The sequence below is a fragment of the Pygocentrus nattereri genome, chromosome 11 (assembly GCF_015220715.1).
Source record: "Pygocentrus nattereri isolate fPygNat1 chromosome 11, fPygNat1.pri, whole genome shotgun sequence".
Taxonomy (NCBI): Eukaryota; Metazoa; Chordata; class Actinopteri; order Characiformes; family Serrasalmidae; genus Pygocentrus; species Pygocentrus nattereri.
This window is the reverse complement of record NC_051221.1, coordinates 5,291,781-5,310,024: the sequence shown is the minus strand read 5'-3', so window position 1 is coordinate 5,310,024 and position 18,244 is coordinate 5,291,781. Positions and strand designations below refer to the sequence as shown.

Genomic DNA, 18,244 nt, shown 5'->3' with positions numbered 1-18,244 from the left:
GAGCGACCGTTGTTATGTAATTGCCGTGTTTCCAGAACCCCTCTGGCCCAAATTCGACTTTCAGAGCCCGGTGGCCCAAACAGAGCGACTCACAGGGAGCCGATACGCCTTAAAGAGGCCCGGACACACGCCATTTACACCAAAAACGCGCTCCACGGCCGTGTTTGTCGGTATTTTAGCCTTAGGCTGAACGGTGTTCTGATTGGCCCATGTTAATGTCAGTCGCAAAATGCTTGCCGATGATTGGTTTATATCGCTGTAGCTCACAATACTGCGTTCTCATTTAACAATAGAGCCCGTAACGCCCTCAAGTCCCGCCCACTCGCCGTTACACATAGCCGTTGTCCTGCTCTGGGTCCAATACTGCCCCCGACTAGCCATTTGATTTGTCGTGGCAGCTGTCAATCAAATATCTTCGGCTCTGATTGGATGCTGTCTTGGAGGAAGGGCGGGCCCTTGTTTTCCTTTCTGTTTTTCAGCGTTTTAGGGAAGCGGTTTCCTTGTGTGTGACTGCGGCGAAGGGGGGGATGATGAGCCGGGGTAGATAAAGCAGGTCAGCGGCGCGATTCGACCGTTTTCCGCCCTCGGTCGTATGGATTTACGCGTTGTTTAGGCTCCGGGGGGCTCCGAGCTCTTCAGCAGGTCTCCGGCTGATGTGTGTTTACTGACCCGGCCGGCGGAGCAGCTCAGCGAGTGAACCCGTTTCCTGAGGCTCTGTGGCGGAACAGCTACACCGGCTCTCCGCGGAGATGACCGCCGACCTGCTGTCCGACCTGGACAGTCGGTTCTTCGCCGATAACCTCCTGACGAGCGAGGACTGGGGTGAGTAGCCGCCGCGCAGTGCCGCCGCAGCCCGCGGGGCTCGGCGCTCCGCCTCGGTCAGCTGCGTAGCTTCAGGGGATCCAGGGAAAGTTGACCTGCTTCTCGTTTAAACACCAGCCGAGAGCCGCACTTAGAACCGGGCACTCTGAAATAACACGGTTCTCCACTAAAGCCCATGGTTCTGTTTGGAACCACGGACGCCCAGGGAGCTCCCTGCGCGATTAAGTGGTTCTGTGCACCATGTTATGGTTCCTCAGATGGATGCAGAACGTGCTGTAGATGGTTCCATATAGAAAGGGGTTCTTCTGTGGTCGCAAGCTTTACGTCTTCGCAGTAGAAGAGCCTTTTGGTGCTATATGGAACCTTGCAAGGAACCCTTCAATCATACAAAGGGTTCTTTGAGTTCGTTGTTCTATAAAGAACCCTTTTCTTTCACCCTTGTAGAAGTATAGGAGAGCATGTGGCCCCATTGTAAAACCTGCAGGATACCACGCAAAGAACCTACCAGCCTTCTAAATAGAACCGTCCCCTTTACTGAAGAACCCCTGAAGAGCCGTCTTTTTAAGCGTGTAGAGCGATTAATCGCGAAGTGGATGGTTCATTTTAGGAGTTTAAACTGTGGGACGATGAGCTGGATGATGATCAGTTATAGGACGATGATAAACCAGAGTGGTGATTAATTATCAGACCGTAGGCAGCGTTATTATAAACAGCGCGGTGATGAATAACAGATCAGACAAGCTGCGGGACGATTAATCGTGGTGTGGGGCGACTAATCGCAGCGCGGTCGATTAATCGAAGGAGAAACCGTAGGAAGATAAACTGCCAGATGAGGAATTATAAGACCTACAGTGACGATTAATTGAGACGACAGCCAGTATTACTGTAAGAAGGCAAGGTGGTGAATAGTAAGGTGACCATAGACAGATCATAGATTTGATCTGTAGGTGGATAAACTGCAGGACGATCGGTGATTGTCGCACAGTAAACTGAAGCGTGATAAATCAGAGGACGATTAATCGTAGAAAAGGACGATGAACTGCGAGATGAGAAATGATGGGGCTGTAAAACATACTGGTGATTAATTGTAAGAGGACAGGCAGCAGCCTGTTGTAGTGAACAGCGTGTTGATAACTTGTAGGACGATAATTTGCAAAACGATTAATTGTAGAACAATAAAACCGCCGGATGATGAACGGCACGATGGGAAACTGTAGGACAATAAACTTCAGATAAACAGCAGGATGTAAAACTATGAGATGATAAACTGTAGATCGGTAAACAGGAGGACGATTAATCGCGGAATGGACAATTAATTATTGTAGGATAAACTGTAGAAAGATAAACTGCCAGATGGTGGATTGTAGGACGGTGAACTGTAGGAGGACGACAAATTGTTGGTTGATCGTAACCTGTAGGATAGCAAACCGCAGGGCGGTTAATCGTAGGATGATAGATAAGACGATAAGATGATGAACGGTAGGACGATTAATCCATTGGGATCACGATATTAGCATATCCATATTGGCCGATACTTGAAGGAAAGTTGGAAATCAGGCCGACGTGTAGATCTGATTAATGTTTGATGATGAATTTTACTCTACAAGGTTTATGAATCGTTTTATTCATTTCGTTGCAGCCATAACCTCATAAATATGAACAGGTAGATCTGCCCCGGGTACTGTATTCTATACCCGTCATGAGCGAGTAGGTGCATGAAAAAGAGTGCGTCCCTAATAATAAACCGCAGGATGATCAGTCGCTGCAGGCACTCTATGGATGCCTGGCTTGAGTGTTTGTCCGGACGCGAACGACCCGTCTTTGATTGATAAACACCTGGTGGTCCGGGACCACATTTCGCTCCTACACTCCAGCCTTTAAAGCCCCGAGAGTAACAGATCTTCAGTGGTCGCTGCAGCCTGCATCTGTCTGTATTGTCTATTTTGACCCATTTCCCACCCGTCGGCCCCCCAGGACACACCCGTGATCCCTTGGGGGCCGAGTGGTGGGACAAAGGGCTCAGGGGTCAAGCACTCTCATATGTTGTAATGAACAGGCACTTGAATAATCTATCGAAATGACTCGGTTTACTGTGCCAGTCAGAACCTGATTAACGAAGACCCAGATTAAAGAATCAGCTCTTCAGCGGTAGAGTAAGTTTATTTTCAGCTTCTTTGATAACAAGTGCTGCTTAGACTCAACAGGCGTTGGCGATACGGCCACGATGCTTTAAAACGCGTTCCTGATTCATGATCTGCCGCCATACTTTTTTTTTTCTTCTGACAAATAAGTGCCATGTTTAAAAAACAGTCAAAAACTGTGAGTGCAGTGATGTGTTCAGCGCTTCACGTAGTGTACTGAGCTGGGTCCAGCTAAACAGGACTAGCGATGCTCCTTGTCGGGAAACGTGCAGCTGTTCAGCGTTTGTGAGTACTGACCGTATCCGCAGTGTACTCAGGAAAGCATACTGTGGCGTGTCGTCACATCCCTCATCACGGTCATGATGAATATGGTCGTATTGCTTGGCTCTGTTCTCTGTGCTCTCGTGTAGCCCGACTGTTTCGGAATAACCGTGTACACACACGGGAGAACATAACGTGGTGGGTTGGGCGGAAACGGCACTGAATGTAGGGAAGCAGCCCTGCAGTGTTTAACGTTTGTATTTCACGGTAAACTCATTTACTCTCCAGGAAGTTTTGTCTTTTGCGCTGTGAATATTTTATGAAGGAGATGCTGCATAAAACAGGCCAGATGTTCTGTCGGTGGTTGTGCAGTGAAATGTGTGGAAGTTTGGAGGATGTGTTCACTTATTTTTGCTTCTTTTAAATCAAATCTTGGAATCTGCGTAGTATCGGCACCGAGTGAGTCGCATAACAGTTTTAAAACGTCCGGGGTCCCACACGCAGGCCTGTTGGTCCGTTGCTGCCGAGTCGTGTTTTGGGCCTTGTTGTTGCAACACTACTTCATGTGAAAGAGCTGCCATAGAGAAACTTGACAAGAAGTAACACCAGCATGCGGGTTTGGCCGAATGCGCAGTTGTTTGGTAAGCCTCAGCAACGGAAGTGGCAGTTCGCGGCTCACTACAAAACGCACTGATGTGCTTGTGTATTTATGGACACAGCGCTGTGGACAAAAGAGAGATTTAATGAAGTGATGGAGGTAAAATAAAAACAATAAATAAACCCAGTGGTGGTGCATGCACAGATACCGGTGGAGCTGGCTCAGTTGTCTTGAATTTGAAACAGAACGAAAGCTTTTCAACTAGTTTTCAGTGCTGGAAAGCTCGGTGGACGGTGATTCACCCTGCAGCAGGACGGTGACCCCAAACATACTGCTAATGCAACTGTGGAGTTTCTCAGGGCCAGAAGTGGAGGGGTCTTCACTGCCCAGCCAACCTGAACCCTCTGAGCAGCGTTTCACCGACTGATAAGACTGAAGGCAATGCGCTCTGAAACAAGCAGGAAGTGAAAATGGCCGAGCTCAGGCCTCGGCCACATGCGGCTCTTTTACTGCCCCATTTCGCTGAATTAGATCAGCAGGTAAAACCCAAAATAATCCTCCTCTACAGTAAAGTGAAGCCCTGCTGATCCCTCAGCACAGTTTAACAGTAAATGGTCTGTGGTGAATGAAGCATATGTCTCTTAATTCAACTTTTAACCCTCAAGACTGGTGTGTAGACTGCTGGTCACCATAGCAACACGGAAAACTGTCTCGCCCAGCTAGGAGCCAACGAGAAAGCTTTAAGATGAGCATCAGTGGTTTGGAGACGAATGGACTTATTTGCATTTCTCTTCGCTCCAGCTGGTTTCCTGATACGTTTAATCTGCAGTGAGAAGCTGACAAACACTAAAACGTTGTGAAGATGAAAGTCAGCTCCTCATTCGCCAGCTGCCTGATTCAGTTAAATGGTGTAGCAGTTACCTTCTGGTGCCTGGAGGCACCGTTTATGGTGGGACGGGAAAACTCGAACAAGAAGCTGGCTTATGCCTCGTAACAAGTCGAACAACGAGAGACATTATACAGGAAACGATTTTACTTGTCCTGGTGGAGAAAAGCGGTTTAGCTGGGCTGAAGCTTAAAGTAGATCAAAACAAGTCTGCGCTTTTGTTTATGTTATACTTTTTAGCCTGTGTTAGTACATCAGCACATACGTATTTACACCCAAGATCGGCATAAAATGCTGTGGCTCCCAAAGTGCCTTGATTTTTTTATTATTATTATTTTTTTATTCATGTATTTTTTTTTTTTTATTGAAAGGATAAAATGTCTCTTCTTAATATTTGCGTTGCCGACCTCGGGCTTGGCTCAGGATCTGGTGATGAAGATATCCACCTTCTGAAGGTGACAACCAATGTCTGAAGATAAAATTACCTGGTATCTAGTCATAAACAGTTTCTCAATAATGAAGGTACCTGCCGCCTAGTGGTGAAGGTACTTGCCATCTGGTGGTGAGGGCACCTGTCCGTCCGGTGGTCGAGGGCACCTGTCCGTCCGGTGGTCGAGGGCACCTGTCCGTCCGGTGGTCGAGGGCACCTGTCTGTCTGGTGGTGAAGATACCTGCTGTCTGCTGGTGAAGAACTCCTTTGATGATGATGTTGATGGTAGCTGTCTGGCAAAGAAGATGACCACCATCTAGGGATGATGACATCCAGCAACTAAAGATGCCTTGTGTCTGAGGATGAAGGTTACCTGCATCTTGGGATGAAAAACAGCGACAAATTGTGGTTGCTGCTAGTCTTCAGATTTTAATCAGACCCCTATTTCATTCGTCTTGAAGCTCCTGATGTGATTCTGGGGCATCATTCTGAGAGATCTGTTTCCCCAAAGCTGCTTAAAGAGATTGTTCAGCAAATGAATCCGGTGTTACGTCAAAATACAGTCTGGTCAGCCAAGACAAGGTTTGGTGTCTAAAGTTTGCTCGTTTGCATTTGTAGGGCTAATGTAGCGAACAGGTACTGAAAGCTTATACCCACCAATTAGCATGGTGCTACCTGCAGGCCTGAATCATCACTCTTGCTTTAATGTGTTTGGAGTCGTTCAGCGTCTCTAGTTTTAATGCTGTGATTTCATGCGGGTCGGTTTAGGAGCTGATCTGTTCAGACTGATGTGGCGTACAGGTCACATTTAAAAGATGTGAAAGTGTGAACAGGCAAACAAAATAAATGGGATTTGGTGAGAAAATCAGACCTGGGCCACTTTTCCCTGCTGTGTATGCGTCGCCTAAAACAAGCCAACCTGAGTCGCCAAACTTATTTATCTTTACCAAATGATCACTTTCAGCTCAGTGGCTGCAGAATCGCAGCACCAGACATCCTCCCGTTATCTGGAGGACTGAAATCTGCGCACTCTGAATTCTCTGTTTCCGTCTTGCTGGCGTCTTCTGCTCTCATGTTTCTCTGACAGGAAGGCCGAGTACACGACCCTGAGCGTAGCTTTGCCTCATTTAGCTGAGCTTTAGTTTTCCGCAGCAGCGTGTCTAAATATTGAGGGGAAAAGGATTAGACTGGCGCGTAGCTGGCAGGACGAACCAACTGCATCTGCCGGGTTCACTACAAAAACAGCAAGTCCTGCTTGATTAGTACCGTGAATTACGCCCACCATAATAATAACAACAGCATGAAAAGAACCTTTGAATTTGCTGACCCATTGCTCTCGCACCTCTTGCTGATTTGAGATTAGAGTCCTTCGTTATTTCTTTTGTGCATTTATTTTGTCCGGTTTGTATGTAGCTGAGATATTTTACACCCCGTTTATTTTGCATGATTTCCCTTTTGGTCGGTAAAGCTCTGTCTGTGTGTGTGTCTGTCTGTCTGTGTTCACAATGTAAGTGAAGTGTAAAGAGGAGTTTTCTCTCTGGTCCTTTTCAGGACTGACCACTTCTTGTTCAGACCACAGTCTATTAGAGCTCAGACCCCTTTCATACCACTCATTCTGTTTTACCTGCTGATGTGCTGGAGACTTTGACTGTGTGTACAGTGAGCCACGAGGTCTTCACCATCGAGCGAACCGTGAACCGCGAACTGGGGCTGTTTTCACAGTGCACAAATCATTCAAACCACAAACAAACCGGACTGAGACCACCTCGAGAAGAGCTCTCAGTTCGGCTCTCTTTGAGGCCGTTTAGAGGGTCTGGGCTCGTTTGTCGTGTTCACACACGGACGGAGAACCACGACTCAGCGGTCCGAGTGTGAAAACGCCCATGAACACACTCCCAGTGAGTGGGCCGATAAATGTGCATGTGTTGATTTCAGTGACGTCACCGAACCAGTGAATTCAAACAAGCTGTTTTTACAGTGTTTACACACTACAGCAAAGGAAAATTCAGTTTTCCGAGATATGGTTCCTCTAAAGGTTCTCCGAGGTGAGTGTCTGTGTTTGTTGATGGGGAAACTGGTGAAGAGTGACCCCCTGGTCACAGCTCAGAGTCCATGCTGCCCCTGTGATGTGCTGTGTGTGTGTTTGGTTTGAGGGCAGGTGCTTAATGGGGCAACGTTTAACTTTCAGCCCATGTTAACTTTCCCTAGTAAAGACAATGATGTAATAACCTCTCTCTCTCTCTCTCTCTCTCTCTCTCTCTCTCTCTCTCTCTCTCTCTCTCTCAGATGCCTGTCTGTATCAGTGTGAGAGTATGGAGGATGGTGAAGAGGGGGATTTCAGCAGAGGGCTGAAATATGACACATCGGTGTGTAGACACACACACACAACCACATCACGTACATCGCACCAGCGCCTCAGGCCGTGGATTCACTGATCATATCTGAGAGCTTGTGCATCGTAGAGCAGGTCGTGTTACGAAGGTTCTTTATCCGCTGTTGGGGTCGAGTTGGGGAGGGGGGGCCAAGCTTACCTGCAGTAAACGTATTACATAATGCTGACCTGTGTTCATACTGCAGAGAATAGTCACACCTGAAAGCACGTACCGCCAGGATTACTGCAGTTCCAGTGGTTCGGTAAGCTCTAGAGACGTTACAGTGCAGAGATTAGAGTAGTTGAAGTAGTTAATTGTTTATCACTAGAGCAGTTTTAGTGCTTGCGCCGGCTCTAGAGCAGTTTTAGGGCTTGCGCCGGCTCTAGAGCAGTTTTAGGGCTTGCGCCAGCTCTAGAGCAGTTTTAGGGCTTGCGCCGGCTCTAGAGCAGTTTTAGGGCTTGCGCCGGCTCTAGAGCAGTTTTAGGGCATGCGCCGGCTCTAGAGCAGTTTTAGGGCTTGCGCCGGCTCTAGAGCAGTTTTAGGGCTTGCGCCGGCTCTAGAGCAGTTTTAGGGCTTGCGCCGGCTCTAGAGCAGTTTTAGGGCATGCGCCGGCTCTAGAGCAGTTTTAGGGCTTGCGCCGGCTCTAGAGCAGTTTTAGGGCTTGCGCCGGCTCTAGAGCAGTTTTAGGGCTTGCGCCGGCTCTAGAGCAGTTTTAGGGCTTGCGCCGGCTCTAGAGCAGTTTTAGGGCATGCGCCGGCTCTAGAGCAGTTTTAGGGCATGCGCCGGCTCTAGAGCAGTTTTAGGGCATGCGCCGGCTCTAGAGCAGTTTTAGGGCATGCGCCGGCTCTAGAGCAGTTTTAGGGCTTGCGCCGGCTCTAGAGCAGTTTTAGGGCATGCGCCGGCTCTAGAGCAGTTTTAGGGCATGCGCCGGCTCTAGAGCAGTTTTAGGGCTTGCGCCGGCTCTAGAGCAGTTTTAGGGCTTGCGCTGGCTCTTTGCAGGACGTGTGTTAGTGTGAATTGTCCCTGTCACTGTAAACTAATTGGACCAGATGTTCTGCACTGGTCAGACTCTCAGACTGTGAGCGTTAGAGCTGCGGCCTGTAGGGCGAAGTCGTCAGGCGCGAGTCACTCAGACTCTGCTGGCCAGTCTAAATAAGGTCTGATAACGAGTTTGTTTGTGAGGCGCGGCTCAGGAAGGAAACTCGGTCTGATACGAGCAGAAATAACAGTCTTATTGACCTGTTCACTGAATAATCTGAATAATGACCCCTCTCTCTCTCTCTCTCTGTCTCTCTCTCTCTCTCTCTCTCTCTCTCTCTCTCTCTCTCTGTCTCTCTCTCTGTCTCTCTGTCTGTCTCTCTCTCTCTTTGTCTCTCTCTGTCTCTCTCTCTCTCTGTCTCTCTCTCTCTCTCTCTCTCTCTGTCTCTCTCTCTCTCTCTCTCTCTGTCTCTCTCTCTCTCTCTCTCTGTCTCTCTCTCTCTCTCTGTCTCTCTCTCTCTCTCTGTCTCTCTCTCTCTCTCTCTCTGTCTCTCGCTCTCTCGCTCTCTCTCTGTCTCTCTCTCTCTCTTCTTTACTGTTTCTCTCTTCTCTCCTTTTTTTTACTCTTTCCTCTCTCCTCTCTCTTAACTCTTTCTCTTTCTTTATGCTGTTTCTTTTTTGTTTTTTCTTTCTCTGTTCTGTTTTTCCCTCTATTGCTTTCTTTTTCTATATCTATTCACTTGTTGTTATTTTTTCCTCTCTCACTCTCTTCTTTCTTTCTTCTTTCTCTCTCCATTCTGGCTCTCTTGCCCCCCCCCCCCCCTCTCTTTCTGTCTCTCTCACTCTCTTGCTTATTCTTTCTCACGCTCTCCAAACAGCTTGACAATGACCTCGTGCTGACCCTAGATCCTGACAACCCCACGTCGCCATGGAAACACCTGGAAGACAACCTGCTCTCAGGTAACCTCCAGAGTTCCTCCCGAGAGCAGAACGTGTGTTAATATTAAACAGCCTGGATCCTCAGTGGGCTCTTTTAAACAGGGTGACCGAACAGACTGAACTCATGACAGCTAGGACCACCCATATGAACAGTTCGTACGGCTTTAAACCCCTTAAACCACATGTGTCTGCAGACTTCAGCACACTGTCTTATTAAACACCCCTGGTTCAGCTCATCCGCTCATTAACAAGAGCATCATGAACTGCATCCAGAGGCTGGAGTTCTGGAAGTTCTCCAGTGTGTCTGCATGTCTTAAACAGGCTTGTTGTTCGGTTATTGGCCTTTTTTTCGTTCTACAACCTCATTTCCAAAAAAAGGTGGTACACTGTGCAAAATGTAAATAAAAACAAAATGCAATGAAGTGCAAATAACCAATACATCTAATTATAAACAGTACAAAGATAATATATTAAATGCTGTAGATGAACAAAGTTCTGACAGGGGCGACAAAAGGCTGTTAAACTTGTGTCATGCTTAAGAAAACACCTGGTGGTTATCTGGCAACGGGTCAGCGGCATGATTGGGTGTAAAGAGCATCTCGGAGAGGTGGAGTCTTTCAGAAGTAAGGATGATGTGGGGTTCACCACTCTGAAAGACTGCACCATCAAATAGAGCAACAATTCAAGAAGAACGTTTCTCAACATAATATAGCAAAGATCTTTTACTTTTCATCATCAGTGATGCATAATATCATTAAAAGACTGGGGAAATTTCTGTATGCAAGGCCAAAAATCAGTATTTGCTTCTGAAAACCACTGTCTGTGAAAACAGTTCATCACTGCATCCACAAATGCTGTTAAAACTCAAACACAAAGAAAAAACATAAATAAACAGGATCCAGAAACGCTGCCACCTTCTCTGGGCCCGAGCTAATTTAAAATGGACTGAGGGGAAGTGGAAAAGTGTCCTGTGGTCTGATGAATCAACATTTTAACATAGTCTTTTTTGGAAATCATGGACACTGTGTCCTCCGGGCTGAAGACCACTCAGCTTATCAGTGCACAGTTCTAAAGCCAGTATTCATGATGGTTTAGGGGGGCATTAGTGCACATGGCATGGGTGACGTGCTCATCTTTGAAGGCACCATAAAAACTGAATGACAAACATGTTTTATCAACATCTGCTGCCATCTAGACGACGTCTTTTTCAGGGAAGGCCTTGATTATTTCAGCAAGACGACGTCAAACCACATTCTGTATGTATTCCAGCAGCATTGCTCCGTATTAAGAGTCCAGGTGCTAAACTGACCTGCCTGCAGTCCAGACCGGTCACCACTGAAAACATTTGGCACATTATGAAATGAAAAACATGACATATGACACCCTGAACTGATGTGCAGCTGAAATTCTGTATCTCCTCCGTTCCAAAACACTTACAGAGTGCTGTTAAAGAAGAGGTGATGAAACACAGCGGTAAACAGGCCCCCGTCCCAACTTTTTTGGAAAGTGTTGTTGGCATCAAATTCAAAATGGGCATATGTTTTTCAAAACCAATAAAATTTTAGTTTCATCATTTGATGTGTTGTATTTGTTGTATTTTCTTTTTAAATATATGATGTACATGATTTGCATGTCATTGCATTCTGTTTTCATTTGCTGTCTGCACAGCGTCCCAACTTTTTTGGTTTTTGTCTATCACGTAATTGACTTTTTTTTGCATAATTTGGACACCCCTGTTACCCTTTACATTGGTTGCATGTTAAAATTAAATAAAGAAAAAAACAGACCAATAGAAATGGTTCAAAATTACTTGGATAAAATCTTCCATTATATGTCAAAAATGGTTTTCCTTTCTCTGAAAATTTGGGAGGTTTTGTTCTGACAGTGATGATGGGGAGGGATTGATGGATGGAGCCACAGGCAAGACTGTAGACTACCTGAATATGACCCCTGCAGTTTAAGGGGTTGGGGAGATAACAGTTTATTTAATATAATATCAGTCAGTGTAACTTTATATTTATGTTTTAAATGATAATTTTATGCTCTGTAGTTTCAATTAAACTGTACTGACCAATGTTCTGGTTAGTGGGGCTGCAACAAATATTCGCTGATGTTCAGTCAACTTGGTCATTTGATTGAATGACACATTTACCACTTTTATAAACTCGTGCAGGTTTGAAGGGAAAGCAAACATTTATTGAGTAAGCCAAATATTAGCTTAGCTTGTCATGAGTATCCCACATCAGCCAGCTCTGCACAGCGCGCTCCTGAAGAGATTGTGGTTTGGACTGAAATTCTGCCGATTCAGGATGATTTAATGAGGTCCTGATGTTTCATATGGATCCAGACTGTTCTTGCATATGCTGATAGGGGGCGTGGCTTAAGATGTTTTTTCATGGTGTAGTAATAAATAATAAGTAATAATAGTGCAATGTGTGTTTGAGTTTCTCTTAAATGTGAACGGTTGATGTTCAATAGAATATTTGAGAATAAAAATATGGTTCTGAATATTCACGTTCTTAATCCCCTAAATGGGCAGGACCTGCCGTTGGGAGTTGCTTTAGTTCGTTTTAGACTTTAGAAGTGCAGCGTGTGTTGGCTGATGGGCCGTGTTCGGGGTTCGAGGGGGAACTCCGTGGAATTAGATTGCTCACCGAGCTACGGCTCTAAGTGAATAAAGCTTGTGATGGAGAATTGGGTCAGGCTGTCTGAGAGCCATAATGCAGTACTGATTAACCTCCTATCCTGGTTCAGGATTGATTTATTATATTGATTAACGGTGTAATAAACTAACGGACTCTGTGCTTCCTCTGTGTGCAGGTGACCTGCCGGTAATAAAAGATGAGATGACGATAACTCAGCCGCTCCCTGTGGACATGTGTGAGTGGCTGTTTATTCATTCCCTTGAGTCTGAGTGCGTGAGCACACATGTACATAAACACATACGTGTTTAGATAGATAGAAAGAAAGAAAGAAAGAAAGACCGACAGACAGACAGACAGACAGACATAGATAAACAGGTAGATAGACTGTATGACTGCTGGAATAGGCTCTAGCATCCCCAACCCTGTGTGTGTGTGTTGTGTTTAACATGCTGACTGAGTTTATTGATGTGTGTGTTCAGTGTTCCAGGTGAAGGCTGAACCTCCATCTCCGTCTTCCTCACCGGTGTCAGACTGCTCTATACCGTCCTTACCTGAGCCTCAGGTACACACACACACACACACACACACACACACACACACACACACACACACAGCCTGCTTTATATTTACAACTTCCAGTCACTTCCATGGCCACAGGTGTATAAAGCCGAGCCCCTAGGCCTGCAGACTGCTTCTACAGACATTAGTGAAAGAATGGGTCGCTCTCAGGAGCTCAGTGAGTTCCAGCGTGGTACCGTGATCGGACGCCACCTGTGCAGCAAGTCCAGTCGTGAAATTTCCTCACTACTAAATATTCCACAGTCCACTGTCAGTGGGATTATAACAAAGTGGAAGAGATTGGGAACGACAGCAACTCAGCCACGAAGTGGTCGGCCACGTAAAATGACAGAGCGGGGTCAGAGGATGCTGAGGGGCATAGAGCGCAGAGGTCACCAACTTTCTGCAGAGTCAATCACTACAGACCTCCAAACTTCATGTGGCCTTCAGAACAGCTCACAAACAGCGTAGAGAGCTTCATGGAATGGGTTTCCATGGCTGAGCAGCTGCATCCAAACCTTACATCACCAAGCGCAATGCAAAGTGTGGAATGCAGTGGAGTAAAGTGCCGTCACTGGACTCTAGAGCAGTGGAGACGTGTTCTCTGGAGTGACCAATCACGCTTCTCCGTCTGGACATCTGATGAACAAGTCTGGGTTTGGCGGTTGCCAGGAGACGGGACTTGTCTGACTGCATTGTGCTGAGTGTAAAGTTTGGTGGAGGGGGGATCATGGTGTGGGGTTGTTTTTCAGGAGTTGGGCTCGGACCCTTAGTTCCAGTGAAAGGAACTCTTAAAGCTTCAGCTCCAAGAGATTTTGGACAATTTCATGCTTCCAACTTTGTGGGAACAGTTTGGGGACGGCCCCTACTGATCCAACATGACTGCACACCAGTGCACAAAGCAGGTCCATAAAGGCGTGGATGAGCCAGTTTGGGCCGACATCATATTAAGAATGGGATGTCACTCAAGTTCATATGCGTGTGAAGCCAGACGACCGAATACTTTTGGCAGTATAGTGAACATTGGAAACCTAAACGTTTTTAAACCGTAAATTTCACTCTTGTGTAGTTCACTGTGTCCCAGTTCAGATACACACCCACAGATCAGACATGTGTTTGGCACTGCTCAGTACAGACCCCCGCTGCCCCTCCCCCATCAGTTCCTGTTCACAGTTCACACTTATTCACTCTATCAGATTCAGGCGGTCTCTATTTACTGATCCTCTCACTACTGAGCGTACAGCTGACTAAACCTCTCTCTCTCTCTCTCTCTCTCTCTCTCTCTCTCTCTCTCTCTCTCTCTCTCTAGGTATTAGTTAAAGGGGAGAATCCCCCTACTCCTCCTTATATGTATGGAGATGTTCTGTCCCCCCCTGTGGCCACTATGGAGGTTACCGTGGCAACCACAGCCTCGCCTCACCCTCAGACGCCACTTCCTGCCCCCACAGGTACACACACCCCCCCATTTCTGAGCATTTTGTTGATATTGTCCGTTTTTAAAGGTGTAATATATTATTTGCTGTGTTAGGTTTATTATGTAGCCCAGTTCTCCAGTGCGTTCCACAGATGGGTTGTATAGTCGTCGTAAATCTCCACCACTGTGATAAAGAAATGACCCGATGTAGAGGTTAATAAATACAGGTGTGAGTTCTGGCGTCTTGGTGGTGAGTTCCTCTGTATTGGCCAGCAAGTGGGAAGAAAAGTAATCATTTCAGAAGAACCTAGTGATGTGTCCTTGGCCTTGAGCTCATGTTTAGCACTCGCGTTTCAAAGTACCAAAGTATAGAATAACACCCTGACAAACACAGAGATTTGAATGTTTTCTCTGCTTGCCCTCAAGCCTGTGCACATCCTTCGTCTTTATTGATTATGGAGCCCTACTTTCACTGCACAACGTCTGTTCAGACTGCAGTCCCAGACATTCAGACATTACATACAACCCCAATTCCAGTGAAGTTGGGACGTTGTGTAAAACATAAATAAAAACAGAATACAGTGATTTGCAAATCCTTTTCAACCAATATTCAACTGAATACACTACAAAGACAAGATATTTAATGTTCAAACGGATAAACTTTATTGTTCTTTTGCAAATATTCACTCATTTTGAATTTGATGCCTGCAACATGTTCCAAAGAAGTTGGGACAGGGGCGTGTTTACCGCTGTGTTACATCACCTTTCCTTTTAACAACACTCAGTAAGCACTCAATAAGAATGGCGTTGTCTTGCTGAAATAAGCTGGACGTCCCTTAAAAAGACGTTGCTTGGATGGCAGCAGATGTTGCTCCAAAACCTGTATGTACCTTTCAGCCTTAATGGGGCCTTCACAGATGTGCAGGTTACCCCTGCCATGGGCACTAACAGCCCCCCACACCATCAGAGATGCTGGCTTTTGAACTTTGCGCTGGTAACAATCCAGACAATCCTTTTCCTCTTTGGCCTGGAGGACACGACATCCATGACTTCCAAAAACAATCTGAAATGTGGACGCGTCAGACCACAGGACACTTTTCCACTTTGCGTCAGTCCATGGTTTTCTGAAGTGTTCCTGAGCCCATGTGGGAATATCCGTTACAGAATGATGCCGGTTTTTAATGCAGTGCCACTAATAGGCTGACTGCGGTCAGAGTCCTTTAATAAGCTAATGATCTGATAAACTAATGAGTGTTATTTAATGTCAGCGGGGTGGTCCTGTTTTAATCAGTGTAGTATTTCTAACCTGTATGGTAGCTATAGCAACCGGGAGACTCGCAGACCAATCCTGTGCGTTGTAAATATCACGTGACGCTGCTCAGCCAATCAGGTCTGTGCATTACGCTGAGCACTGAGGCTCTGAGTGGCGCACACCCCGGGGAGGGACCATAGATATACAGACCTAGATGCTGCGTCGTTTCACAACAAATGTTGTTGAAATGTTACTGAATTCTACTTTATTTGATTTGATGTTCAGTTGTTGACTGTTGAGTGTGGAATAGTAAAACTCGTCACTATCAAAACAGGTTTTTTCAGTTTATTAGAAATTGTGTTTTAGTGAAAATATGATGTTCACACATAAAACCAGCTGTTCGAAGCTGTGCACGCTGGGCACGTACTGGCTAGTGTTTTTGAGCTCTGCTTGAAATGAGCTAAAATCATCACCAACACGGTCACTGCTGAAACATCTGCAGAGATAAAATGGAAATGGGGTGTTAAGTCATTAGTTTTAATAAAATAAACCTAATTAAGGTCATTAAGAAGTCACGCGAAGCAGAAGGATTTTGGTCTGTGATGTATTAAAGCCGTTAGCGATAAATGGGAAGGGTATTCTTAGAAAACTCCCTTCCCTGTGATAAAATCCTAGTAATGCCCAGCCTCAAGGTTCAGGAGAAGGTTCAGTCGCCCATCGTTGTGTATCGTGGTATGATGGAAAACTCTCAAAGTACTTTCCAGTCACTGAATCGCCGCCGCAAGTCTTATTCAGCACCAATCCAGCTGCTCCTCTTCTCACGCTGGGACTGGATCCCAAACGGCTCCCTGCTCCCTACACAGTGCACTACGCAGGAGTTTAAATACTGGACCCTGCAGCCCAACAGAGCAAAATACAGCTGAGAAATTTGGGATTCAGACGCGTCCACACTCCATACACGAGGCACTGTTTGGCTGTAGAGGGTAGAATTTCTAAACCTTCTTAGCTAGCACACTGTTTAGGGAGTACGGAGCCGTTTGGGACGCCGCGACTTCTGACTGAGACGCGAACGTCTGAAGCTGTGAGATGTTCTAGTGACATTTTTAGACTTTTGTACTGCAGTTTTACAGTGAATCATACTTGGCCTGTTAGCTGGCTGACCAGCCTGGTTCTAGATAAGAACATAAGTCACCAGCGCCTCATTTTAAACAGAACACCGGTTCTTGCTTCGTCAGTGCGCTCAGCGGTCCGCGTGAGCAGCATTAGAGTCGGAGATCGCTCCGTTAACGGCTGAAGGGTTTTCCGCGCCGTGGTGCAGTGGTGGAGCTCAGGCACTGTGAGGCGGTCAGAGGTGCGGGTGTATTGTGGATTTTACCGAGGCTTTGAACGCAGCTCAGCCAATCAGAGCTCAGGACCGGACCTGTCCGTTTTATAGAACATCTAACGAAAAATGACCGGGTCAGTCTGGTAGTTTTTAATGCGGCATTATGGGAACTGTTCCTCCTCACACACGCCCACGCAGAGCGCAGGTACAGGTGTGTTTATCCGGTACAGCTGGGTCAGATGTGAGTGAACCGGTTCAGTAAATGAGGAAACGTGTGTGTGTTCGGTTTTCGGTCGTGTTGGTGATTCTCGAGCTTCAGACGCTGCAGGAACACACAGCATGCGTTGGGGACGTGCAGCGGTTAGTGCGGCGCGTTATACCGGTTTGTCCTGTACAACAGTCAAAATTCCTCATCAGCGCACAGTCGTACGGAAAAAAGTTGGAGCACCTCCGCTTTACACTTTTCCCTTTACACGTTCACCAAACACAATATAACGTGCCATAACCACCTCTCTCTCTCCCTCTCTCTCTCTCTCTCTCTCTCTCTCTGTTCTCTCTGTTCTCTCTCTCTCTCTGTTCTCTCTCTTCTCTCTGTTCTCTCTCTCTGTTCTCTCTCTTCTCTCTCTCCCTCTCTCTCTCTCTCTCTCTCTGTTCTCTCTGTTCTCTCTCTCTCTCTGTTCTCTCTCTTCTCTCTGTTCTCTCTCTCTGTTCTCTCTCTTCTCTCTCTTCTCTCTCTCTGTTCTCTCTGTTCTCTCTCTCTCTGTTCTCTCTCTCTCTGTTCTCTCTCTCTCTCTGTTCTCGCTCTCTCTGTTCTCTCTCTCTGTTCTCTCTCTCTGTTCTCTCTCTCTCTCTGTTCTCTCTCTCTGTTCTCTCTCTCTCTCTGTTCTCTCTGTTCTCTCTCTCTCTCTGTTCTCTCTGTTCTCTCTCTCTCTCTGTTCTCTCTCTCTCTCTGTTCTCTCTCTCTCTCTGTTCTCTCTGTTCTCTCTCTCTCTCTGTTCTCTCTCTCTCTCTGTTCTCTCTCTCTCTGTTCTCGCTCTCTCTGTTCTCTCTCTCTGTTCTCGCTCTCTCTGTTCTCTCTCTCTGTTCTCTCTCTCTCTGTTCTCTCTCTCTGTTCTCTCTCTCTCTCTGTTCTCTCTGTTCTCTCTCTCTGTTCTCTCTCTCTCTCTGTTCTCTCTGTTCTCTCTCTCTCTCTCTCTCTCTCTCTCTCTCTCTCTCTCTCTGCTGTAGTGATCTCCTCTGCTGCCACTCTGAAGGCGAGCTCTATTCTGAGCAGTAAGCCTCTGCTGCAGCCCAGGCCGGTCTGTGTGGCTGCTGTTCCAGTTCCTCAGTCGTCCAGTCCAGCTAAAACTCTGATCCTGCAGAGCCTTCCGGTGTCCGTCCCCACCATCGACCAGAGCAGAACCCCCGGTGAGCAGCTGTTTGGTTCCGCACAATCACACTGAAGTTATAAGGAGTGTTTTAGAATGTGGTGTGGCCACTCAGAACAGAGCTCATTTGCATGTAAAGGTTAATGACCTCCTTCACTTATTTAATATCCATTAAGTACAAGTTCATTTTAGCTTTAGAGGGAAAAAGCTGAAAACGTTTTTAACAGTGACACCAAAGCCTCAACATCTCAATATGA

General features: G+C 46.5%; 1 protein-coding gene across 2 annotated transcripts in view; it reads left to right on the top strand.

Moving 5' to 3' along the window:
- The window catches only part of atf6b (activating transcription factor 6 beta), a 32,457-nt gene continuing 14,213 nt past the window's right edge, over positions 1-18,244 (top strand). Inside the window, exons 1-7 of one of the 2 annotated variants that reach the window (XM_037542535.1) lie at positions 1-822; positions 7,425-7,504; positions 9,367-9,448; positions 12,248-12,307; positions 12,552-12,634; positions 13,940-14,078; positions 17,848-18,027. In XM_037542535.1, the coding sequence (XP_037398432.1) occupies positions 750-822; positions 7,425-7,504; positions 9,367-9,448; positions 12,248-12,307; positions 12,552-12,634; positions 13,940-14,078; positions 17,848-18,027 (697 nt within the window). In that variant the 5' untranslated portion in view covers positions 1-749. The remainder of the gene's footprint in view (positions 823-7,424; positions 7,505-9,366; positions 9,449-12,247; positions 12,308-12,551; positions 12,635-13,939; positions 14,079-17,847; positions 18,028-18,244) is intronic. The other variant, XM_037542534.1, reaches the window with a different exon arrangement.